The following is a 26,794-nucleotide window of genomic DNA, read 5'->3' as shown; positions in this document are numbered from 1 at the left end:
AAGTTGCATTATTATCATTATTATTATTATTATTATTATTATTATTATTATTATTATTATTATTATTATTATTATTATTATTATTATTAATGATATATTATATTTTTCTGTCACTGAATCTTGTTTTAAATTATCATGGAACAATCATAAGATGCATTTTATTTTATTTTTGCAGGTTGCCTAATGCTGCCAATAACTTATTTTAACATGTTCTCCTGAAACAATGGTCCTGAAAGAGTAGGTGTATAGGACTGAGAAGTTTTTGGTGATTTTCTTCTTTCTGAGAAGATGTTTGAACTGTTATCAGTACATCAGTCTCCAACACACCTGTTGATGTGCAGAAGAACTGACACATTTGAACGTGACAGCACAAAGGTCTCTGTCGCTACTTTACAACAGTCCAATGGGAGTTGCACAAAATGTAACTGCCTGTTCGGCAGTGGGTCATTATGGCTTGATGGTCTGGGACTTTACTCCATAGAGACTGCAGATGGAACAGATGCCTGCTGCATTCAGATGGCTAGAAAGAAAGTCACCAGTGACAAGCAAAAGAGTACTAATGGCTATGTCACAGAACATATATTTGATTACCGGAATTAATATTTGCCATCTCAGAAATCCATTTTATTAATAGAAATCATGTCAAAACACCATAAACCACTAAATACAATCGAGGGATTCAAACACATTTGATGAAGGGAACTTTGATGAGAATCTTCTTTAGATTTTGAACTTAAGGGTGGCCGGTTTTAGCTGTTTAAGTGAAGCCAGCAGTGATTAATCAGTATAGTCTTTGAAAGAAAGCACACACAGAAATAGTGTTTTGTTCTGTGAGAGGCCAGTCCACCTCCACTGTGGCATGCACACTGGATATCCATCCATCATACTATATGAAAGCTGGACAAAGTGTGTGTAAAAGATGTCTGTGTGCTGAGATAACATTAAAATGCACTAAAGGTCTCTCACTTGAAAAATTACCAATTTCCAAATGTATCACAATCTTGTAACGCCACTCGACTGGCCGCATACACTCTTGTTATTACCTGGCTTTCTGGCAGTGGAGCTCGCTGAGTAGAATTAATGGCTGGTGATGAACAGTGGAGATCTTACAGTACTACGGGCTTATACCGGTGTAAATAAATAGCTGTGTGTTACCGCTTTCAGGATTGGGATCTGGCTGAGAACGATGACAAGAAGTCACATGTAAGCGTATGGAATGTTCTGGCGTTATTAACATCTTTAAATATATGTCTTTGTCTCAAAATAACACATTTCTCTTGTGTTCCTCAGGCATATTAGCTTAAACACATTACTTAAATACCAAATAACAAATATCAAATTAACTGAAACAGTCAAATCTAAATAAAAATGAATCTAAAAAATAACATGTTACACATACTCTGAGTGTGGTATTCACATGTAAATTATGACAATCTCATTCCTTATACAACTACACAGAACAACAAGAACACAATAACTTGTCCTCATAACTTATAATACAAGTACAATTAGCAAGGTGCTTAGTTAAACACAATGACTTGTTACATGAACACCCTGACTCCACCATCTACAAGTAAACTCTAGCACATAAGCTATTATCAGTAGGATTAATTCAGTGTAAGTGTAATGAAGCTTGTGCAACATAAAATTGTAAATAAATGAGAAAAACAAAATAGTAGGGGTGTCTGTTTTTATCTGACTCGTGCAAAACATGCCTCATATTATACAGTCCACTACATGTGCATTGTCTCTGTCTTCACCATCTCTCTTTTAATGCCCACTTGATATTTACCTTTCCTCAAAGGTTGTTCAACCTTGACGTTCTATCTATAACTCTGTATTTTTGACCATGTCAAAAAAAGTGCAGTAATTTCAGGGTGCAGCACTTGACAAAAGGGGTGGGTGTGATGGCTTGTGTGTGCAGCTTGTACAGGTCGTGATGTTGATCTCTGCCCGCAGTAATGGCTCCAGGCCATTACCTCTCCCTGTCATTTGCAATGACATGTGCTTTTGAAACAGGAAAATGGTGCTGCCCACATAACTTATACAGTAAACCCACCACTCCTGCTGCAGCCTGTGGCTTAATGCCATGCCATTTCCCCCACCCACTCTATCATCATCAGTGCAGCCTTTTATGTCCATTCGAGCCCGATGTAACACACGGTATTTCAAAACAATTACTGTAATTAAAATGTTCCTGCAATCTCTTGTTACTTATTAACATAGCCTTGTTGTGTCAATTCTTTTAAATGTATACGTTTATTATTTTTCTCACTTCAGTTGGATGTGTTAATCATTCCACTACAGTTTGAATTATTTCTTTAAAGCAGATTTTGTCATATTGCATTTGCAGCATTAGTCACTGTGACTGAGATGTCAATCAAAGTGGTGACATTCATGTCCAGAATAGAATATAAAAGGCAGCTATGATAACAAGCTGCCAAAACTTTGTGGCGGTGGTGTCGAAGTCCGTAGGGAATTGGCTTAGGAACCGGAAGGTCACTGGTTCAAGTCCCTGAAAGTCCAAGTGCTACCGATGTGTCCCTGAGCAAGGCACCGTTCCATACACTGCTCCCTGGGGGCGCTACATATAGCAGCCGCTGCTCCTGACACTAGGATGGGTCAAATGCAGAATGTACATTTCACCTCTGTAGGACCATTACGGGTTCCTTCTTCTTTATGACCTGCCAGAAATGTAATGAATAGAAAATGATTTATGCCGCTTTTCCACCAACCCGGAGCTGGAGCCGATAAAGTGTTTCCTGTTTCCGCAGCAGCGCCGGCTTTAAGCGCCAAAAAACCGGATCTTTCTGGCCCCACTCAGCTGCCCGGCAAGATCCAAGATCCAATACATCACGCTTACTTCGGAGGGGGGAGATTAACCTGAGCAATAACAGTTCATTGCGAGTACAGCGAGTACAAGTTGTAACAAGCAGTAGCGCAGAACAAAGTGACTACAACAGTCAGGCGACGCTAACCAGGCTCAGTGTGATGCCGTTTAATTTACCTTACTTTAATCACCATCCGTTCACTGTTATTGATCATTGGGAACAGCAGGCAGACGTTCTCCTGTTGTTTGTATTATTGCAGCTATCGGATGGAATCAATACATGGGCTACACAGGTTGCCATCAGAAGTCAAATAATAACGAAAACTACGGCGGTAAAATATGCTAACATCACCTGTCTAATGCCGGAGACACTTTCATAACAGCGTTGTGATGCCAAACAGCATCAGTTCAGACTCAAACACATTCACTGTCGGCGATGGGGGGGTATGCACCAGCTACTTGTGTGTCAGTCAGACAGCGAATACTTTTCAGCGAACACCGCCGTGAGTTAACGGGAGACTAAACGCTTGTGGACGAGCACCACTGCAGCGGGCGCTGAACCACGGCTCTCTAGGCAGAAGTATAAGGTTGGAGAGGGTTACGTCATGACGCAAACAATGACGCAATGACGCAGCTCCACTTGAGCTCCACTCAAGCTCCAGTCGGATCCTAATAATGAGTTAATAAGGGTCTGACACAGACTAGGGCTGCAATTAACGATTATTTTAGTAGTCGACTAGTCAGTAGATTATGTTTTCGATTAGTCAACAATTATCTCTCCCCTTATCCCCCCCATATTTTACCTCACTTGCTCAAACCTGCATCCCTTAACATTAAGTCTCTTAGTAAATAAATTAAAAGAATGACTATAGCACCAGTTGGATAAGAAACTTAAGCTTCACAGCTTACTCTGATGTATTTTAATACATTCATGTATTGTCATAAACATAAACAGTATTTGGCCCAAACAAATAATCATACAATCATTTAGTAACAGAAAAGTGCAAGAGCCTATAGAGTAACACAAGGTAGCATCTTCTGCCCCAGCATGGGGCTATGTAAACACTGAGGAATAAGTTAACAATAACCTTACTGGCATGGACATTTTTAAGAAAGATTGAACAACTGGAATAACTTAACTCAAAGTGACATTCATTTTATGTTAATTCAACTGATGGCTTATTGCAGTGCATAAAAGTAAACATGTCTACATGTTCAGGGTCAAGACAAGCTCTTTTCTTGGAGACTATGTTCCCTGCTGCAGAGAAGAGGTGCTCAGATGGTGTGGAGGTAGCAGGAATGCATAAGAATGACTTCGCTAAAATTGCCAGTGTTGGGTACTTGGTGTCGTTGAGCTTCCACCAGGACAACGGACACTTATTCGAGATTGGTGGCTCAGCAAAGTACATCAGCACATGCCATGAGACATAAGATGAAAATGAGCTTGGTGGATGAATCTGATATGTTGCATTTGATGTTCACCAATAAAACAAGAAGAAAAACTTACTTCATTATTGACTAGTTGCTCATGTGATTCCTGCTGATTAGCATCACTATCTGAATCACATCCAAGGTGTGAATCGAGGACTGACCCAGACTTGTGTGTTTCATTAGCCGATGATGTTGCATACACATCATCTGATGGTGTGGACTCCCCTCTGCTGTGCTGGTTCCTCTCGGAGGCACTCTGTAGTGCTAGAACTTGTAGTTTATTCTGCATGCTGAACTTCTCTGGTGTCAGGAATTTCAGTTTTAAAAATCTTGGGTCTAGTGCAGCTGCAATGACGTGTTTGCTTGGACTATCATCTGTGACATTGACCACTTTAGAGCAGCATTCGGTCATCTCCAATGAAGCAGCGGTCTGAAAAGCCTGCACTGGCGCTGCATCATAGGCAACGCTGGTGGACTTCAATAGCCCTCTGTATAGAGGAGGCAAGGTAGATATTGTCACAGTGCACAGTGGCACATTCAAATGCCTCAAGCGCTTTTGCAAGGTCTTCCAAGAGGGTCCACTGATCGGGTTTGAGATCCAGGTACCTTTTACCTTGCTGCGTTGTTGTTGGATCGGACATAGTGGCAGCAACTGGCCATCTTTGTTCAAGTAGACGGGTGATCATGTGATAAGTACTATTCCATCTAGTGGAGATGTCCTGGATAAGACGGTGATCCGGAGTCTCCATCTGTTTCTGCTTAACCTTTAGTTTTGCTTGAAGCCAATTCACTTTTTTTAAAGTGCTCCACAAGAGCCCTCGCCGCTCCTAGTGCATTACTGATCTGTGTTTGCTTCAGAGCATGGTTGACCACCAGCTGTAAGGTGTGGCCTGCAAAACGGGCCGACAGACACAGATGTCTTACTTGTAAAAGGTTAGCAGCCAGCACCATATTACGGGCATTGTCATGGACAATCCCTACAATCTTGGAAGGAGGCAGTTCAAACTTTTCTAAAGCCTCCTCAATCCACTCTGCAATGTTGGCGCCAGTGTGCCGTTCCTCAAGTGGCATTGTTGTCAGGCAGAAGTTTTTGAACACCAAATCATCACTTAATTAATGGCAAGTGATGCCCAGGTATGCTTCTGTGGCAATACTGGTCCAGGCATCATCAGTAGTCAGGGCGATCTTGCTGCTTGCTGATTTGAGAGCATCTTTAACATGATTGAGAATTGCTTCATACTTTCCCTCCATGAGCTTGGTAAAATGTATTCTTGAAGGCAACGTGTAGTGAGGATTGAAAGTGTGGATGATTTGCTTGAAACCCTCGCATTCCACCATTGACATTGGCCTCATGCCATAGACCAGCATGTTTAGAACGCTCTCAGTGAGGAGTCTGGCCATTTGAGGGGTGCAGACACCTCTCCGCAGGACGAAGTCATCCACACGCCTTTGGTTTGAATTTCTAAAATGGCAAAATGAAAATAGAAAACTATTAGGCATAGTTAACACAAATTGTACACTTAAATTAATCAATTTTATTGATTTTATTTGACAAATTAATGATTTATAATTAGTTATGCATACACTTATTTATCCACGGTATTTATCTATCTTCCTATCTATTTAGCATAGATGGGTGTTTGTGTTTAAGATGCTCATGCATCGCCGTTGTACTGCGGTTGTAGGCCAGCTCTGCGTTGCAGACAGTACACTTGACTTGTTTATTAGCTTTATTTTCCTTAAAAAATGCCCAGACTTTAGATAATCGCGGTCTCAATGTTACTGCAGTCTGCTCACGCTGATCCGGAGCCTCTGCCATGATTCATCTCTGTTAAACTTTGTCAGTGGTTGGTTTAGGACGCAGATGGTGCAAAGACGAAGCTACTACTTCTTTTTTTATTTTATTGGCGGTTGGCATCCAACTCGGTGCATTACCGCCACCAACTGTTACGGGTGTGGAGCATCAATGGGGATTAGACACTTTATAAACAAAACAATGGGAAAATTAATGGTCCTTTTGCTTCCCCTTCAGAACCGGAAGCAGTAAAATGCTAATCCGCAGCATACAAAATGACGGTGGTGGGTTGCCAACTCCATTGCAATTTCATTTGCATGTTCTAATGAGTCATGAGTTAAATGCCTAGGTTGCTTAAATAATACGACGCGTCGACAACAAAATGTTGTTGTTGACTAGTCGTTGCAGCTTTAACACAGACCCTCTCCAAGTTGTCCTTGAGGCAGCATTTGATCAGGGAGGGTGCTGAGACTGAGACTCCCATCTCTTGGAGAGTATGATGGAGGATCTAGTGGTGCAGAGGAGGGGGAGGCAGCTTTAGTAGTGCGGAGTTCCTTAGTGACCGCCAGGAGGGCCGTCTCAGTTGAGTGGATGCCTTGAAACCAGACCGCTGCGGATCAAGAAGGTTGTTCTAATGAAATGTAGTCAGAGAGTTGATTAAAAAGAGGATGCTCAAGTGCTTAAGAAAAATCATAATCTAAGTTATAAAAAAAAAAAGCCCATATTTAGCCCATAGCTCAAACCAGAGCCGAGTCTGCTGGAATTGGTTAGCTGGATAACCCTGTTGTGATTGGCCAACAGAGAAGTAACAATGTAGTGAGGCATGATCTTGTTTTTAGACAAAGCATCTTAAGTTTGTTGTTAAGACTCTTGAAAACAATCGTATTTAGAGTTGTATCTCAGATGATAGCTGTGCTATCTGTAAAAGATGAATCACCTGGGTTCAAGAAATCTTACTGATTTCAGAAAACACATTTTCATTACAAAATCACCAACAGCAGAAATCATTTTAAAAAATGAGCAAATCTGGCTTGTTTCCATTTCATTATCCTGGTAAAATATAGTTCAAAATAAGTTATCCCAACTAATTAAAAGATCTCATTTATCTAAATCCCATCTCATTTTAAGAAATCTCTCCAAGCTGATTTTCATTTGTTCTATTTTTCTGACTTCCCAAATAAAACAATGTGCTGTTTTTTCTTCTGGAGGCTTTCTCCATCATTTTTCCTTTCAATACATTCAGTAATTTTTCCCAACTATACCATAATCCTTAAACACTCTCAATGGAGTATTTTTACAGTGCAGTGTTAGTACTTTTACCAGGTAAAGAGTCTGAATACTTCCTCCACTGCTAGTATGGGTTAATTACAAGAAACCCTAAAGCCTGTTGAGATTGACAGGTCAATTAAAGTCAGGAAATCACCTCAGATTGTACCAAATGTCAAGGCAATTCAGTTGAGATATTTCAGTCCAAAACACAGCCGGTGACAGGAAACTATTTATACCTTTTAATATTCAGAGCCAGTAAGGTTATTTCAAAACAAATGTTTGACTGACAAGAAATATCTGGTAACTGCAGTAGAAAAGGAATATGGAAAATATTTATTACCTTAAAATACATTAAAACAAATAGAAAGAAAATATATCAATCCAGATTGTTTAGTGTGATTTAAGGAAACTGTGACAGCCTCAGTTATAGGCAGTGAGAGATAACCACAGACTTTAGAAAAAAGGGTGTCGGTGCCATTAGCTTGGATTCACTGTTCAGCACCATGTCTGTCAGTTATTGGCAGGGGTGGAAGAAGTATTCAGATGCTTTACTTGAGTAAAAGTACCGGAACATTATTGTCAAAACACTTAATTTAAGGTTAAAGTCCTGCATTCAAAATCTTAATCTTATTAATCTTATTAAAGTTAAAACTATCAGCAAAATGTATATAAATTATAAAAAGTCATCATTCGGCAAAGAAATTGCCTTTATGTGTTTCTAAGTATATATACAGTGGTATGCAAAAGTTTGGGCACCCCTCTGAGATTTCATGACAATTTGCTTTTCCTTTATAATAGAAGATCACAGCAACAACATTTGTTTTCCTACAAAGATGTAGACGTTTTAGTGTTTTCCAGACCAAAATTCTTAGGGTAGCATTACATAGTTTTATTATAATAAAATAAAATGCAAAAAATGGGATGTGCAAAAGTTTGGGCACCCATATAAATAGCATTCATTTCAACACCTGTACGGATTTATAGCTGACAGGTTGCTGCACAAAATTGCTTTGATTAGCTCATTAGACCTTCAATTACAAAGACAGGTGGAACCAATCATGAAAAAGGCTATTTAACATAGGTAATAGCTGGCTGTGCCTGGCCTAGGTTCTTTCTTAGGGAGTGGCAAGATGGGGACCTCAAAACAACTCTCCACTGACCTGAAAGCTAAGATAATCCAACATTATAAATTAGGAGAAGGGTACAAAAAATTATCTGACAGGTTTAAACTGTCTGTCTCCACAGTCAGAAACGTAGTTGTGAAATGGAAGGCCACAGGAACAGTCCGTGTGAAGGAAAGATGTGGTAGGCCGACAAAAATAGGGGAAAGGCACAGGCGAAGGATGGTGAAAATGGTCACAGAGAAGCCACAGACCACCTCCAGAGAACTACAACAACATCTGGCTGCTGATGGTGTAGTTGTTCACCGTTCCACAATCCAGCGTACTTTGCACCAGGAAGAGCTCATTGGAAGGGTGATGTGCAAAAAGCCTTTCCTGAGTGTTAATCACAAGAAGAGTCGCATGAGGTATGCAAAAGCACATCTGGACAAGCCAGAAGCATTTTGGAACAAAATACTGTGGTCAGATGAGACCAAGATTGAGTTATTTGGTCATAACATGAACAGGTATGCATGGCGAAAAAAACACACTGCATTCAATGAAAAGAACTTGTTGCCCACTGTAAAATTTAGTGGAGGATCTATCATGTTATGGGGCTGTGTGGCTAGCACAGGTACTGGAAAACTTGTTAAAGTTGAGGGCCACATGAATTCCTTACAGTACCAGGAGATTCTTGACAAGAATGTTCTAGAGTCAGTCACAAAGTTGAAGCTACGCCGGGGTTGGATTTTTCAGCAGGACAATGATCCTAAGCACCGATCAAAATCCACCAAGGAATTCATGCAGAAGCACAGGTACAATGTTCTGGAATGGCCATCCCAGTCCCCAGACCTTAACATCATTGAAAATGTATGGATTTATTTGAAGAAGGCTGTCCATGCACGGAGGCCAAGAAACCTGACTGAACTGGAGACGTTTTGTGTGGAAGAATGGGCCAAAATACCACCTGCCAGGCTTAAGGGACTTGTCTGTGGCTACAGGAGGCGTCTACAGGCCGTTATTGCAGCAAAAGGAGGCAATACTAAATATTAATGGAATTATTTCTTAGGGGTGCCCAAATTTATGCACATGCCTATTTTTGTTTGAATGCACATAAACATGTTTCTGTTTGACCAATAAAAGTTATTTCACTACTGAGATGTTTCTGTTACCATAAGGTATAACATATGTTAAAATGAAGTTGCTGCTTCAAAAGCTCAGCAAGTGACAAACTGATGCAGTGGGTTTCCTAAGGGGTGCCCAAACTTTTGCATACCACTGTATATGTGACATTCCTAGACAATATTGCTGCATAAAGCTACATTTTGCTGTTGTAGATAAACACAGTTCTGATGGACTTTGTAAATTATTTAAAGTCTTTTGTTACCTAAAGACTTAGTGAACTAGTTTAGTTTTTAGAGATGCATTTTCTTAAAAGTAGCTAAAGCTGTTGAATAAACTGTACATTATTTCCCTTTTAAATATTGTGGATTAAACTTTTTTTTTTTTTGGGGGGGGGGGGGGGGAGATATAAGAGGGACAGAAAAATAAACTGTCAAACTGTTTAATTATTAAGATGTGTTGATGCTGATATATTCTAAAATGGTCTGAGACTGTTAGGTCAACATGTGAAACAGTTAAAGAAAAAGGGAGACTCGGGCTGCTGCTACACTTTATTTTATTTTTCTAAAATCAAGCACTTTCTTTTAAGATTTTTCACAAGCTATGAATTTATTTTGTATATTTTATTTTTAAATGCAGCCGAGAAGAACATTGTACATATGTACATTATTATATGTCTGTATAGTTCAATGTTAAGTGACAATACATATTATCTAAATGTTTTTTAATTGTGCTCTCTTTATTTGATTTCTCAGTCTGTTGTTGATTACATGCAGACATTAATACAGCTGCTAGGCTACTTCAATATATATCACACTAATTCATAATGCAAAATAGACATTATGATGTTCCATACCTTTTGCTTGAAGAGATTTTTATCTAACCGGACCTAGTTGAATTTTATTTGAACACCCCTGCTATTCAGCAAGTAGTTGCCATCAGTGGTGCTTCTTCAGGAGTGTTATTTGGCATCACCTTGTGGACGTGACTGCATAACACTGAACTATTTGGTGGTATCAGCATGAGCCTCAAAACCATGCAGAAAACAAAGTTCCTTTCCAAACTGATGCAACAGTGTCACATGTTGTCATTATTACTTTTTGAATCCTTTAATATTATATAAAAATAAAAAAAATTGGTAATGCAGTCCGTTGTTGTACTATTTTGTCACTTCTCTGAAAGTAGGTGCATAATCCAAGGTTTACAGGTGTCTACAGATACATTATACATATTATTAATATTGCCATTAATTGATATTTAGCAGGCAGTGCAACAAGCTGAACATAGGAATGAATATACCAAAAGGGAATTTGAAAACATTGAACTAAAAGAGGCTGAAACACCCTGCAGAGAAACTGTTGTGTCGAGACTCTCTGTAGGCGTCTCCCTGGAGCTGAGCCTTTCACCTTACACTTCGTTTTCAGTCCATTTCTAATTTGTTGTTGATTGATGCAGTCTGAAACATGTTACTCCTCTGTTTTGATAAAGAAAGTGCAGTCGGTTGTCCCTGCTTGCTGTTTTTGTGTGATCAGCGCTCTGTGTGCTGCAGTGTCACGCTCCACTGAGCCGAGGAGTGTTTGCTGATATCATGTTTTTTTTGTTCTCCAAAGCCACACAGGTCAGCCCTTCAGAACTGCAAGATGTGTTCCAGGAGACCTCCTCCAATATCTTCCAGATCAACGCCAACGGTAAAAACACCACTTATTTGTGTCGGCAATAGCAACACTGGTATTGTTCTCACCTGTGTGTGTGTGTGTGTGTGTGTGTGTGTGTGTGTGTGTGTGTGTGTGTGTGTGTGTGTGTGTGTGTGTGTGTGTGTGTGTGTGTGTGTGTGTGTGTGTGTGTGTGTGTGTGTGTGTGTGTGTGTGTTTGTCCTTGAGCTAGCATAAATACTCTGAGACCTTGTTGACCAGGAACATATTGGAGTTAATCTTCCTCTCTTTAAATGGATTCTAAGCACTCTTTAACAAGCCAACATTTAGTGGGTTTTACTCAAACTCCTGTGCAGTTTAATCCCGATTGCAGTTTGTTTGGGCAAATTTGAAGATAGTAATCTAGTGGTACTGGACTGTTTCCAAGCCAACACTAACAGACAATCCTACCCAATAGGAGACGGTAAAACCCAAAGCCCATGGACAGATCCAACATCACTATTTTGGAAATAGTGAATGAAGACTCACTTTAAAAAGTCTTTTTTTGGTAGAGAAAACATTCCAGTTATTCTACAACCTGTATAACCTTTGTCATTTAACCTAAGTGTGAGTTTGTATTGTTCCTGCAGTTGTCACACTGGAGAAGAATCTTCAATCACTGGGGACCTCTAGAGATACAGAAGAGCTACGACAGAGTCTGTGAGTAACACACACACGCAAGCACGCACGCACGCACGCACACACACACACACACAATATTTAGACATCTACACTGCAACATTTCAAATACAAATATTACGATATGTTATCTTTTGCTGCACTTTTTTTTCATAGACACATATCATTACTATTAAAGTGATGAATCCTTTAAAAAAAACAAAAAACTACCAAACAGTTTATTGAGAAACTACTTTACAATTAACTCAAATTCTGAATTATTATTATTAATTCCTTTTTCAAAAATGCCAAACATTCAATGGTTTTGGGTTGTCGAATGTGATCAATTGCATAACTCCTTATGTTTTCCATTTTAACATTTGGATTAGAGACTGAATCATTTGAAGGACTTTAGGGTGCAATGCGTAAGAAGTTGTAGTTACAACAAAAACAAGAAAAACCCAACAATTTCAACTATGAATGTGGAAGAGAAACAGTGTTGACCTTATGTCCAGGTATTGTGTATTATGATGGCGAATGGAATAAACATGCTAGCTGACTAGCTCCGGCCCATCCCGTATCACCGCTTCAACCTCGTGAGGCGATTGAAGCGTCCAGTCTTCCCGCAGTCCACATGAGAGAGCAAAAGCTGCCCTGAGGGTCTGTCAGGACAGGGTCAGTGTACTCTTTAATGGTTGCTTTATTGGAGTGAATGGCTGATCGAACAGAACGACTTGTGTTATTGCTTGGCCCTCCCTGCTGCCTGGAGGCTGGTCAGCTGTGAGGGGAGTAGCCGTAGCTCAGACAGACCGACCTTCCATTAGCAGCTGTGGCAACTCCAATTTGGCCAGCGCAAACCCCAGCTGTGAGGGTCTGATCCTGCAGACCTTAGCGCACTGGCTGGGGGTCTGTCTCCCGGAGCTGTCTCTTCTGGTGATGTCATTGCAGTGGACAGCCTGTAGACAGAACTGGGAAGTAAGTAGATCAAGTACTGTACTTAAGTTCAATTTACTCAAGTGTTATCAATTTTATGCTACTTTGTACTTCTACTCCACTACAATTCAGAGGTAAATGGTGTACTTTTACTCCTCTACATGTATTTAATCCCTTTAGTTTCTTTACAGATCTGGATTAATGATGGTAAATATAATCAGCCCTTAAATCAGACTTTAGTTCACCTGGAGTAAATCCAGCAGCTACCCTGCAGTATACAAAGCCATTCAAACTAGCTGCACCTTTACCAGCTCTGAGAACACTTTAATGATCAATCATTATAAAACATATCAGAGATATTATTCTGAAATGGACCAATCAAACAATGACTACTTTTACTGTCGCTACTTTAAGTACATTTAGATGAGAGTACTTTCTACTTTCACTGGAGGAACATTTTGAATGCAGGTCTTTTACTGTGACAGAGTATTCCTACACTCTGGTACTTCTACTTTACTCAAGTACAAGATCTGAGTACTTCTACTTTTACTCAAGTACAAGATCTGAGTACTTCTACTTTACTCAAGTACAAGATCTGAGTACTTCTACTTTACTCAAGTACAAGATCTGAGTACTTCTACTTCTACTCAAGTACAAGATCTGAGTACTTCTACTTTTACTCAAGTACAAGATCTGAGTACTTCTACTTTTACTCAAGTACAAGACCTGAGTACTAACTATCGTCCATGCCACGATAGTTAGTACATACTTTTTTGTGGGACTGGGTTGAGATACTATATTTGAATAGTATTTGATAGCGGAGTTATTTTGACATTTTATCAGTGAGGTAGACATGTTTCATGGCTAGCTGACTAAATCAAATCAAATCAAATCAAAAATTATTATAGCCCCCAATCACAAAAAAGGCCTCAAAGGGCTGTACAAAAGCAAAGACAAAAACAAAAATACAAATATCATAGCACAAACATGATATAAGCATTATTAACAAAAACACAAGTATAGCTATATGATAAACGCATGAGTATGTAAAACCAGACAGAAGTGATGCTAATGTAGATGGAAACTATGTGACATCGAAGACAGATGTGGGTTGAATTAGCTTCTTGGATCTTAATTGAAGGACAATGCTCTTCCTCCTACTGATGATTTGTGAATTCTGGGGAGACTGGCATTATGGGATGGTGGCGGCCTGGTGGATATGCGCAGGGTTCTTAATGATGATAAATAGGGAGGTGCTAGTCCATGTAAGATTTTAAAGTTTAACAGTAGAATCTTGAAGTCTGATCGTATGTGTATCAGGAGCCGATGCAATGAGATGAGAACAGCTGTGATATGATCAAATGTTCTGGTTCTGGTTCTGGTTAATACCCTGACAGTGTTTTGAATCGAGTTGTAGTTTGGCGGTTGCTGATTTGGGAAGGCCGGAAAAAGGTGAATTGCATTAGTCCAACCGAGATGAAACAAAAGCATAAACTATATAGTTTCAGCATCGGCTCTGGAGCGGATGGGACAAATCTTGGAAATATCCCGTAGATGAAAGAAAGCTGTTTTTGTTGTGTCCTTGATGTGACCAGTTGTATATTTTTTTCATTCAACACAATTTTGCAATTATTTAGATTGTACCAAGAAGAAGAGGTAAAACGAAGCCCCACCTTCACATTGCCACTCTAAACGCTTACATTTCTGACCATTATTTTCGCAAAGTATAAAAATAACGCAGTTGCTTCCAAACTGATATTTGTATAATTATACATATATAATATACCATTATTTATACTATAAAAACACACCTTTCACCATAGTGAAACACCCCGAAGCCACCCCTTTATTGCACATCCTGATTGGTCCAGCTCAGTGTAAGGTCTGTATTTATCTGTGCTTTCCAGAGAAGTGCTTATTTTCTTTGTTTCATCACCCTCTTCCATATTGATTATTCTTTTTTATTTGAGCTGCCAGCAATTACCAAATTCAAAGCTGATGACAAAGTGGCCAATCTAAGATGATTGCGTCTGTTTAAAATGCATTATCCCACTGTGTTGGCTGGCATGTCATCAATTCTATTGATCATTTTTTATGATCGCCTTGGAGACTTCCTGACAATGCATGGCTGCTTTTATTTTTAACTGCCCATTTTCCTTTAGCACTATTGATGCTGGATGCAAACAACACATCCAGCGCCTCTGACTGATGCAAATTGCCTCCAGTATGATTTGTTTTGTTATGCAGCAGCTCTGTGTTTTGAAAGAATATTTCAGAAACCATTCTGGAGGCTTTCTGACTCAAAAATGAAATGCAACGTTTAAAACTCAATAACTTGTGTTGTAAAAACACTTGTTTTTAGTGTTGCAAAAGTGTTTCCTTCCCTGTGAGAAACTTTTCAATCTCTGTATCTACGGACCATTTTTTCTTTTTTCTTGAACCAGTAAACGGAAGAGCGTCTGAGAGGCTTTTTCATTTTTGTCTTTTACCTTTCTAAATGGTCATTGGAGCGAGGGGCGGGCGAAACTCTTGGAAGTCATTTCAAAACAAAAGCATTCGCATTCTGAGATACCCTTGCATTGAAGCACCACAGTATCCGGTTGAAGGAACTATGATAATATTATAAACGATTATAAAGGGAAAACGAGGGGAATTTAGGCTGTTTCTTTGCGATCACAACGAAACCAGCTAAGACACACATCGAGGCCAAAAGACAGATGTGAATGAGGGCTGTAAATCTAATAAGCCACTATGCGCCGTATGGCTATGACTGAAATGGAAAGCATTGTTAGGAGATTTAAGTTATACAACGATTCTGACTGCTGTCCACCTCGTGTTCCCTTGTTTCTAACATTATCATCATTCCTTCAACCAGATGTAGTGCTTCAACGCAAGTGTATTTTAGCATGCGAGTGCTTTTCTTTTGAAATGACTTCTGAGAGTTTTTCCCCGCCCCTCGCTCCAATGACCATTTAGAAAAGTAAAAACCAAAATCTGAAAAAGTCTCTCAGACACTCTTCCGTCTACTGGTTCAAGAAAGAAAAACAAATGGTCCGTTAATACATGGATTGAAAAGTTTCCTATAATGAAGGTTGAGTGACTGAATTTACTGTACCAATTAAGTGAGAGTCAGGAACCTTTAAATCAGTGTAGTCACTTTTGGAGAAACCAGACACAACATGATCTGGGTCCTTGGTTACACAATACCCACTAAATAAGAAGAGAATATTGGGGGTTGCCGGTTCTGAATGTAATTTGTTTTAATTAATTATTAGCCAATCCTAATATTATCCTAATCCTATTAGATCCTATAATATCCTAAATTGGGTTTTTTTCCAAGGTCAATGGAGTACACTTGATTGAGCTTTCAATAATATCACATATCTTCTTCATGAAATGTCGCTTTCAACACTTTCAATATGTGTCACCCTAGTTGGTTTGAACCGCAATTTCTACAGCCATGAGTTTGCTTTCTACCTAAGTTTCTATCTGTTGATTTATTAATTATTTCCAATTAATCTGATCATTGTTCAACCAAGGGGGTTCCATGTCCATAGCTGCAGGCCCCCAATGTGTTCTTATTGAATCCAAAACAAATGTAAACCATTATCAGCAGTCTTGTCTCAATCATCCCTCTGCGAGAAGCAAAACTCTTTGGTTTTGTGGAACAGAAGCAAGTAGAGTTGTTGTCCATGGTTAGAGTGGTTGCCCACCATCTGTCTGCTTGTAGAAAAACTTAAATCTCACGGTTAACAGAATTTGACCTGCCACTGTAATCGTGGAAATGCACACTGCAAAAAGTCTAAGTAGATTAATGCCCAGCCCCCCCCCCCCGAGTGTCAATGTCTTTGTTAGCGCATTAAGTATTCTCTGCTGCTCTGGCTGTCACGTGTAGAGGACACAGCGCTGTGTTTTGGAGGACAGCGCCCCCAACTGACTGGCGCCGCAGACCCAGCACACTACAGCACAGCATAATGCCACATACACTAAGCAAGAAGGAAATTAGATGAAGTTAAACAACATTGAGTGAATCATGAGTGCTTTAGAAAAGTAATAACTTAAACCAAAAGTGTTTGAGTGTACTTTTATTGAGGATTTTCTGCTACATTTCGCAGGAAAAAAAAGTTATATAATTCACAAATGCAGTTAGATCCCTTTAACCTTGTACTTTGTTCTTTCAATATGTTCCCATCTACTATTAGATGACATAACTAAACTCTGGATTAACTCAGAGCTATTTGACCTATACTATCTCTCAGACACAGTTCTCTCCAGGAAACCTTTCTGCAAAGTATAATTTAATTAAATGCATTTAAAATAATAAATATAACATTCCCACCACTTGTTTTTACTTGGTGATAACCAAAGAAAACATCATATTATTCAGGTCTTTCAAATATTTTAAAGTCTATCTCCTGAGATACTCTCCAGTTATGGAAAAGTATATTTGACTTTCCTCACAAAATATTAAATTTAAATAATGTTGTTTACTGTGTTTATGTCCATATTTGAGCTGTTTATCAGTATCACGCTGGTTGGACACATTTCTGAGTGCACTATTGGATGGATTGCCATTATATTTAGGACATCTGTTAAATCCTGCATAACAGAAACCAGCCACGATTGTGTTTGGAAAAAAGGACTAAAAGTTATACATTAGTTTATTTCCCTATTTGAGTCACACCACACTAAACTGGTGTAAAAAAAACAAGCTGCTGTTATTTTTTCGAGGATTATGAAGGAGTTAGCTAGCTAGCTAATAGCGGCTATTAGCTCAGTATCTGTCTCTCAAAGCCTAGCTGTATCCAACTAGAACCTCGCAGCGCTGCTAGGCTATAGAGTCCATCAGCTATAGAGTCCATCAGCTATGAGTCGCGGTTTCAGAAGCCATGCATGTTATTTTGCTTTTAGGGAATGCTTAGACTAGAGAATAATCTTATGATTGTGTTTGTAAAGCAACGATGAGTAAATCATTTCTCATTCATAAGGAGAACATGTTGAATAAGGTTTGCCACACATAATGGCAGAATGGAACGGCACATAAGGGAGATCCTTGACTGAACCCCCACAGCTGCAGAGACTTAAGTGGCCTTTTTTATACGGTTTATAACACTTGAGGAATCAGAGCCATGAAACTGGTAATTATGGTTCTGTGTAATCACAACTGTGTTACCAGTTCCTGGAAATCAGAGAAATCTACATCTCCCACAAACATGGAAACACTTTTCAGGAAGCGGTATACATGTGACAGCCGTCCACCTAGTGTGTGGATGCACCTCGTCCTCCTCCACTCTTACACAACAAGCAGGCATCTCTCTGCCTCTCAAACCCACGTTAAGTTCCATACACCACTCTCACAGAGCCGTGTGTATCCAGTATATGTGTGCCCACAGTCGGAGTATATTCTGCTGGAGATGCACATTTAAATGTCAGATACATTTCATAACAGCAGCTGTGCTCGTATGGGTATCATTTTACAGTGTTGGTGATCTGGGTTTTGGACTCTACTGTGCAGTTTGTCTTATGGAAAGACTCTCAAAAAGCTCCTGGAATGCATCCCTATAGATCATATATAAAATGTCAAATGTGTTTTGGATCAGGCAGTGCTTGCATGTGTAGTGAGAATGTCAGGCACATTGAAACTTTTTTTAAAATGTTTTGTCAAAGGGATCCTATGGAGTTTCTTGTAAAAATGCACAGTAATGTTCTCTACGGTGGCCGAAAGGAGCAAATGCGTTGCAACAGTCAAAAACACTAAAGGAGAATCGATGCACTGCAAAAACCCTACAAAGACAAAGCACACAAACGTGCCAAAACACATGCAAATGAAGAAAAGTCTTTACCCCACAAGCAGCATTTAGTAAACATTCACAAACTTTTGTTTGCTAAAATAAGCTGCATAACGAACATTACCATACAACATTACAAATATCCATAATAGCTCTTCAAGCTCCGTTTTCTGATAAAGACTCTGCGATGTGGATGAAGGCTCAGTTTCAACTCATTATGTTTTCAAATGTAGTCTGCATATTCATAATTTAAAATGAAAGATTATCAATGGCTTAATGACACTTATTCATAACTTCTTGCCAAATGGCTAATTAGCAAGTCATTAGTGAAGGGCTGTGAATTCAGGATTAGGTGGTAAGTTACAAATGAAGGGTTAGTCCACTGCAGTAATAACCAGTGCTTAATTTGTAAATCATAAGGTGCCGGAACGCAAAGTACATGACAGCTCAGGGATGACGAGACGCGTACAGGTCCCGGAACGTATACATAAAAGGTGCTGAAAACAACATGAAAATGTCCACTTGCAACGCTGTGGGACATACAAGCCTCGATTTCAAATAGTATCCATGGTATAAATGTTATGACGATAATTTACAATTATTTTAGGATAGTACGCACAACACACAACAACAACACATCACCACAGGTGGGACTTCAGTATACAGCCAGCAATCAATTTCTCAACAGGTTTAACGTGTAAAAAAAATATGTATTATTCAAAGATTGGCACGGCGGCCTATTAATAGACAGTATGTTTGCTCACCATATTTAGTTGTTTAAAACACCCCACATCACGAGCATGTCCGGATTGTCCTCCATCTCTTTTTTTCTACTTTTACTGCGTGTGTCTGTGGCAGTTCTGTGTCCTTTGGCCACCCAGGACCTCACGTACGGGACTGGATTGAATTTAGCCAGGGGGGGTCCAACAATTTAGGAAGAGTAAAGATGACATGGTGGATGTGAGCAAAGAGCTACGGTTGGGAGTGCAAATCAAGTTCATTTGTGAAAATCCGCGCTCACATTCAGCACTTGCAATTGGAATGCTGTTGACAGCAACAAGTAACTCCATCAGCTCATCGGGGGTCTTTGCCATCTGAGTCTCTGTACCTTCTGTAGGCCCGTATGACTGCGCGCGGGTTGGCAATGTTGAAGCGCTGACACAGTGACTCGACCTCAGTCTCTCCATACAGCGCACCTGCGTCCTCGGGCCAGTATTGTGCGTAAAGCACCTTCAACTCCTCAATGAACTTGTTATATCCAGTTTTATCTGGCATCCGGCCTCCTTGAGATAACATACGGTCCTCCAAGTTCTTGGCCACAGTTAGAAAAAACTGCTTGGGGTCGAGTGATCTGTCGCTTGATTTTCCTCCATTCAGCGTGATGCCATGGAAAGAGTTTTCCTCAATTCCCCTTTGGCTCAGTTCAGTGTAGCGACCTGGCCGATCCGACATGGCCTCAAGTACCCTGATTTCCCGACAAATTGACTTGTGTGCTGAAATGATGGTAATGTCTCGTTTTTGAAGCTCGACTGAGAGCTCAGATAATTCTTGCAATGCATCGCACATTATGCCTAAATTGTTCACAAACGCATGCGAAGATAAGCGCATAGCAAGCCCACTGTATGTTTGCTTTGTGACACTGTTACGGGAGGGATCTTCTGATGCAGTTTTGAAATGCTTGTAAAGTGCTGGGTAGTTCTTCCACACTGCTTCAACGGTTCTAAAACTTGATGCCACCCATCTAGTGTCTAAAATACGACCTATTTTGCATAGCTGGACATCCAAGCTCTCAGCTGACTCTCTCAGCTCCATTCGATTTTTGTTAGATGTGCTATACAGTGCATATATCTTGTCCATCAATATTTTAAAGTGATTTATAGCACCCATCTCTTTCACTACGTCTGCGACTGCAAGCTCAAGCCTGTGGGCTGAGCAGTGCCACACAGTAATGTTGGGAAACATGGCCTGGAGCCGACTCTCCACTCCGCTTTTACGCCCTAACATAACCGAAGCACCATCACAAGTTACTCCAATGAGGGTCTTAGAGAGAAAATCCTGTGTCAAATGCAGGCGCTCCAGAGCAGACAACAGTTTGTGGACAATACCTTGAGCAGTTAGATCATCTAGCTCTACGAGTTCAGTAAAAATGTTTGTAGGCTTGTCCATATCGGGCAACTGAGCCCTAATGTATATTATCAAGCAGCTCTTTTTGCTTAAACTGGTTGACTCATCCAGCATTACACTGATTTTGGGAGTGCACTGTACTATTTTTTCAAACAGTTTTCTTTTCATTTCTTCAGAAATATGTTTCTGTATGTTTCCACATGCAACATTGGAATGTAAAATTCTCCCCATATCGAGTCCATTTAATTCTTGGCAATCAATCTCCTGTTCGAAGCCATATGCGGGACGGTGGCGTTTAGCCTCCTTGTACGCCGTGCGAAATACGCGAGCTGTAGCCTAGTGGCCATCTGTTCAGACTGACTATTAATTATAGATTGTCCTAAAGTGTCCACTTTTGCCTTTTCGAGAATGTTTGCTGCTGCTAGGTGAGCCTTGGTACGGGCATGTTCAAATACCTTTTTTCTAAGTGCGCGTTGCTGTTTTATAATATCTGAAGCAGATGAGGTTACTGTGCATAAAACCCACTCTTTTGCCAGTTTCATCCCCGACGTCTTCTCTGCCCCCAAAGTCCCCACCGCCTTACACGTTGTGCAACCCAAACCTGATTTTCCCCTAAAAAGCCAGGGATAGTAAGTCTGCTTCACTTTTAGCTGAGCTTCTGTCCAAGCAGTTGTGCATCCCATCCCTGACCTGTCGCTGGACGTCCCACACTCCTCTACGCTCTCCTCTCCTACTGACTCTTCCTGCTGTAAGCCTGATGTCGCGGTTCCACTTGCCTGCTCCAGCTGTTGTACCGGGCTAGTTGATGCCAGGGTACCCACCGGTTGCTGTTGGTGGTCCACCTGGCCGACGGTAGCTGGCTCCTGCTCCGGCTGGCGGTGAACCTGACCCGCTGCTGACACGGTGCCAGCCTCCTGCCCGGGCTTGGCTAGCTGTCGGTTAGCTAGCTGGCTAGCTGTTGCGGTGCTAACCTCCTCCTGGTTTTGACCATCAACATGACCGCTGCAGCTGCCCTCGTCGCTGCTTGTGGAGGCTTTTCTGACTCGTTTTGAAGTGTCTATTACCTCTTCCTTCTTTTTGAAGAAAGACAGTAAATTTAACTGTCTTTTTGACATGCTTGCATTTAATTAGTTTCTTCCTCTCTGCGAAGTGCTCCTCATGTGGCGAATTTCAAAAGTGAACGCGTTTGTCCGTTGGTCCAGCTTTTCAGTGCGTCAACACAGATCTCCGACTCTTTCAAATCTTAATCTTAATAAACGACATGAAATTCTTGGGATTTTTTTCTGTAAATTAATATCTGTATATTTTATTTCATTTTAACCATTTTTTTATTTTTATTTTTTGTGAGAGGTACCGGATCTGCCCAAATAGGTGCCGGAACACAGGGTGGCCAAAATGAAGAGGTGCCGGATCCTGTTCCGGCAGGATCCGGCTCAAATTAACCACTGGTAATAACCTTAGGGAAGTCTTGATAAACCTGGAGACTTTTATGAACTGTATAACAACTGAAGATGATTCTAATATTTGGTCTTCTTGATTTATCTGGTGAAAATAACTTTTGTCTGCTCATGAAACAGGACTCACGCCACTGATAACATGCAGATGCACATCTTAGATTGTTTTGTGTTAAACATAAGCTTCTGTAAGTGATCTCTCACACAAAGACACAACGTTGCCGGTCTGTATCATTTTATTTTGTGGATTTTCTACAACCCCAAAATAAACTATTTCCTTGTCCACTGGCAGCAGCGACACAAAGAAGATGGTAGTAGAGGTGGGAGAAGTACTCAGATCTTGTACTTGAGTAAAGTAGAAGTACTCAGATCTTGTACTTGAGTAAAGTAGAAGTACCAGAGTGTAGGAATACTCTGTCACAGTAAAAGTATTCTAAATGTTCCTCCAGTGAAAGTAGAAAGTACTCTCATCTAAATGTACTTAAAGTAGCGACAGTTAAAGTAGTCATTGTTAGATTGGTCCATTTCAGAGTAATATCTCTGATATGTTTTATAATGATTGATCATTAAAGTGTTCTCAGAGCTGGTAAAGGTGCAGCTAGTTTGAATGGCTTTGTATACTGCAGGGTAGCTGCTGGATTTACTCCAGGTGAACTAAAGTCTGATTTAAGGGCTGATTATATTTACCATCATTAATCCAGATCTGTAAAGAAACTAAAGGGATTAAATACATGTAGTGGAGTAAAAGTACACCATTTACCTCTGAATTGTAGTGGAGTAGAAGTACAAAGTAGCATAAAATGTAAATACCCAAGTAAAGTACAAGTATTTCAAAGTTTTACTTATGTACAGTACTTGAGTAAATGTACTAACTATTGTACTAATGTATTTTTTCTTTCTGTTGGATTGGATTAGATAGGTTTCAACGTCTGATTGGCTGATATGTGGACAAACATTTCAGTAAATTTCAGAAGTGTATAATCCTCAATTCACACTTCTCCCAACTATGTGTGTAATCATTACTTTGTACAATTGAGTCGAACCTCACAAGGACAGACTTTTCTGAAAATGTTCACTGTAACCCCGTATTTAACGATGACATCGTGTTCCCCTTTGTACAACATTACTGCATGTTTCTGTGTGACCAATCCGAATGAGCAACAACTATTTTAGCCATGCAATAAAGTTGAAAAACACGTGATTCAATCAAGCTAACATTTAGCATAACCCTGCCCTTACCCCCTCCTCACGCCTCCAGCTGTTGGAACAGGCCACTGTTGTGTCTTTGAGTCAGAGCAAATGTATAAATTGATTGTATAAGTTCTGGATAACTTCAGGGAAGAGACTGGAGACAATAACTTCTGAGATTGAAGTGTTCCGATACTTCCTGCACCAGTCCAGTAAACTCACAGATGAAACCATTACCAACCGTCCATCAAACTGCCAGATCATGCAACCCCAAAACTGGATATAATTCCTAAAAAACACACATCAATATCTACCATGCTGTGTGTAATGAATGTCTAGAGAGTTGACGTGCTGCCTTCACTATGTGTGAGCACTCAAGATTCCTGAATATCATTTAAATGATTACCAGCCTGTGTAGTTTTATATAAATTGATAGAGCTGGGCTGTGCTGAAGTTCTATTGCTGTTTCTGTTGTCATTTATATGTGGCATGTGATAGTCACAACACAGCTGTCAGTGCACATGGCCAGAAAGAGGGACGGTATGCTAGTTAGATGCTAGAAGTTTGCAAGCTTGGTTTGCAACAATTGTTAAACCATGTAATCAAGTCATTTATTTTTAGTAAGTACATGCAGTGTAATAACATGTAGCCTACTTTTGAATTGTCAAGGTGGTTGTGGAATGGATGAGAAATTAATGGAAAGGACCTGCCATGACTATTAGTTTACTTTCAATAAACCCTCCTTCAGGTTCTACCTCCCCCTTTCTATAGAACACATGTCAGAAATGAGTTACCACGGATCAGAACATTTTATGAATGGCACCACTGTTTTTGGCCTTCAGTCAGCACTGCAGGTCGGAAGTGTGAATAAAGAAACTCCAAGTTGGTGCAAGGATTACCCCCTTAAGAGCCCGGTATACACACATTTAACACTATTATTGCACTCAGAGAACAGCTCCCCACTCACCCCACACCCCCAACACCACCTTGTCGCCCCACAACATTCCCCCTTCGTCCTTCACACCTCCCCCTGCAGCAAGCTGCTCAGTTCTCCTTCACCAGGGCCAGCCAGCCCTCAAAGGAATACCAAACTCGGAGCAGGCAGGAGAAACACACACCGAGGTGACTGATTGAAATTCACAGTGTGAGCAATTCCAATTTTTTGCATGCTGTTTCTGGCCGCCTTGCTCTCGATCTTGTTGTGGGGGAAGAGTGTGACGAGCAGATGTATCACTGTTCAGCTCTTCTGAAAAGGTCTTCTCGGGGGTCCTCAGCAGTGGGCGAGCTCGGATTGTTTGGTAACAGTGTATCAGTGGTGGGGGGGGGGGGGCTTCCACCGACTCATGGATGATCCATCAGAGCTCATCTGCACTGAAGCACAGCTCAGAATGTATTTTTAGACCACAGCTTTTAAAGGATTCCCTTCACTGGCCTATACCTGACAATTGACAACCATCCGTTATAGATGCTTGCTGTGAAGGAAGTCACTTTGAAGTCACTCTAGTCTGGTCAGTGAGCAGAATAGGACTTTATGTTCAGGTGCCACTGTTCTTTTTTTCATTGAATTTGCAAACCAAATTGAAAATCAATGATGTCTGGTCCATTAGTTATAATTATTTGCATATGGCAACCGACTGGACAGATAGTTGGGTATGTCATACACCAACACTCTTGGTCTAGTGCCAACATTACACCAAAGTCATGGTACAATAAAGATTTGTGAATAAGTTACAGCAGAGCTTCGGTTTTAAAAAAAATATCCCTGATGGTGTCATAGTGAATACATCAGGGTTAGCTTAGCCTGGGGTTTAGTATTCAAATGTCAAAAGGGGCCTATTCTGCTCATTTTCAGCTTCATATTAGCTATTTTTCTCATACTGCCTGTGCTGCAGCAACTCTTTTCACCCTCTGTCTAAAAACAGAGCCCATTCTGTTCTAATTGGTTAACTGGCTAGCTCTGTTGTGATTGGTCAACCACTTAGAGATGTCCCGCCCCTTAGCATACAATGTGTTGGAGCACTAGCAAATAGCAGGATTGTTATGTAATGCTGTCAATATTTTGGAACGTAAACAATGGAGTCCAATGAAGCTGTTTCAAACACATGGATTTTAGTTTTTATCAGACCGATGACATGCACAAATACCTATTTAACACAAAGGGAAAACCAAAATAGGACCTCTTTAACAGAAAATCTAGAGGAGGTTCAGACTTTACCAGGGAGGGGCGCTTTGACTAAAAGTTAACACATGGATGCACATATATGATTTTTTTTTTTATCATTTTGAGTGCCTCTTTAAATTGTTTGCAAAACTCAGATCAAAGAAACATATGATAATGATATGACTTATTGATGAGTGGGATAATGTCATTTCAGAGGGGAACTATTCAAATGTCCTGTTGTAGATTGTGTTCCTAAAATAAACCCCTCCATATGTTTCACACTGTGCATCACAGCTGCACGTTGATACTGAGTTGTATTTGTCATTCCTCCAAATCCCTAATGCAGAGTGCCATCCGTACAGTCTGTACTCTGATGTGTAATTTTGGGGGTATGTTGATGGAGCATTAGTTTGGTGCGATTTCAAAATAGTCTGTCACGTCTGAAGACTTGTAATGATTCACCGTTTAGCTGAGGAGCTAAATGGTGACGCATCCCAAGTTCAGGATGAGGTTTACCACTTCCTAGTGTGTGTGTGTGTGTGTGTGTGTGTGTGTGTGTGTGTGTGTGTGTGTGTGTGTGTGTGTGTGTGTGTGTGTGTGTGTGTGTGTGTGTGTGTGTGTGTGTGTGTGTGTGTGTGTGTGTGGGGGGGGGATGCAATTTTCTTGTGCAGATCTTGTGTGAATATAATGCATAATCAAGTACAGTTAAGTAGTACATCATGCAGAGAACTTATAAACAGTTAGCCTTGTTAGCATAGCGCCTTTTGGGAGTACTCATTCCCGTTGCAATTTTCCTATTTCATTGCATTAAATTCAATAAAATCGACCATATGTAATGGATCCACACAAAATATTTCAAATGGATGAAAAGCCCAGGTAAAGAAAAAAATGAAAACGTACAAACAGAGAGTAGTGTGTGAATATTTATTAACGCCCTTTGTATAAAGCCCCAACACTTTTTGTAATGCACTATATAATTTATTTTATTTTGTTTTATCGATTATATGCTGCTATACAATACTTCATTCTTTGGAATATTAGATGTATATTATCATACTAACTGATATCAAACACATACAGATTTACTATATCTTCACAGCAGCAATATAAGACAGCACACTGGCTTTAGGAAGCCTTAAATCCTGATTAGATTATGAGAATAAAACTTCTACACCAAGAATTTCTATTATATTCTATTCTACTATTTCTGTCTATGACTTTGGCCAGGGAGAGACACTGGCTGCAGTCCAATTTAATTATTTCCGTATAGTAAAATTATATTTCTAACA

General features: G+C 40.1%; 1 protein-coding gene across 3 annotated transcripts in view; it reads left to right on the top strand.

Moving 5' to 3' along the window:
- Positions 1-26,794, top strand: part of tsnare1 (T-SNARE Domain Containing 1) — a 176,500-nt gene that overhangs the window by 61,512 nt on the left and 88,194 nt on the right. For all 3 annotated transcript variants that reach the window (XM_063879708.1, XM_063879705.1, XM_063879706.1), the window contains exons 3-4: positions 11,158-11,235; positions 11,829-11,898. In XM_063879708.1, coding sequence (XP_063735778.1) covers positions 11,158-11,235; positions 11,829-11,898 — 148 coding nt within the window. The remainder of the gene's footprint in view (positions 1-11,157; positions 11,236-11,828; positions 11,899-26,794) is intronic.

This window comes from Eleginops maclovinus, chromosome 3, assembly GCF_036324505.1.
Source record: "Eleginops maclovinus isolate JMC-PN-2008 ecotype Puerto Natales chromosome 3, JC_Emac_rtc_rv5, whole genome shotgun sequence".
Lineage (NCBI taxonomy): Eukaryota > Metazoa > Chordata > Actinopteri > Perciformes > Eleginopidae > Eleginops > Eleginops maclovinus.
Note: the sequence above shows the minus strand (reverse complement) of the source record. Positions and strands in the feature narration are given on the sequence as shown.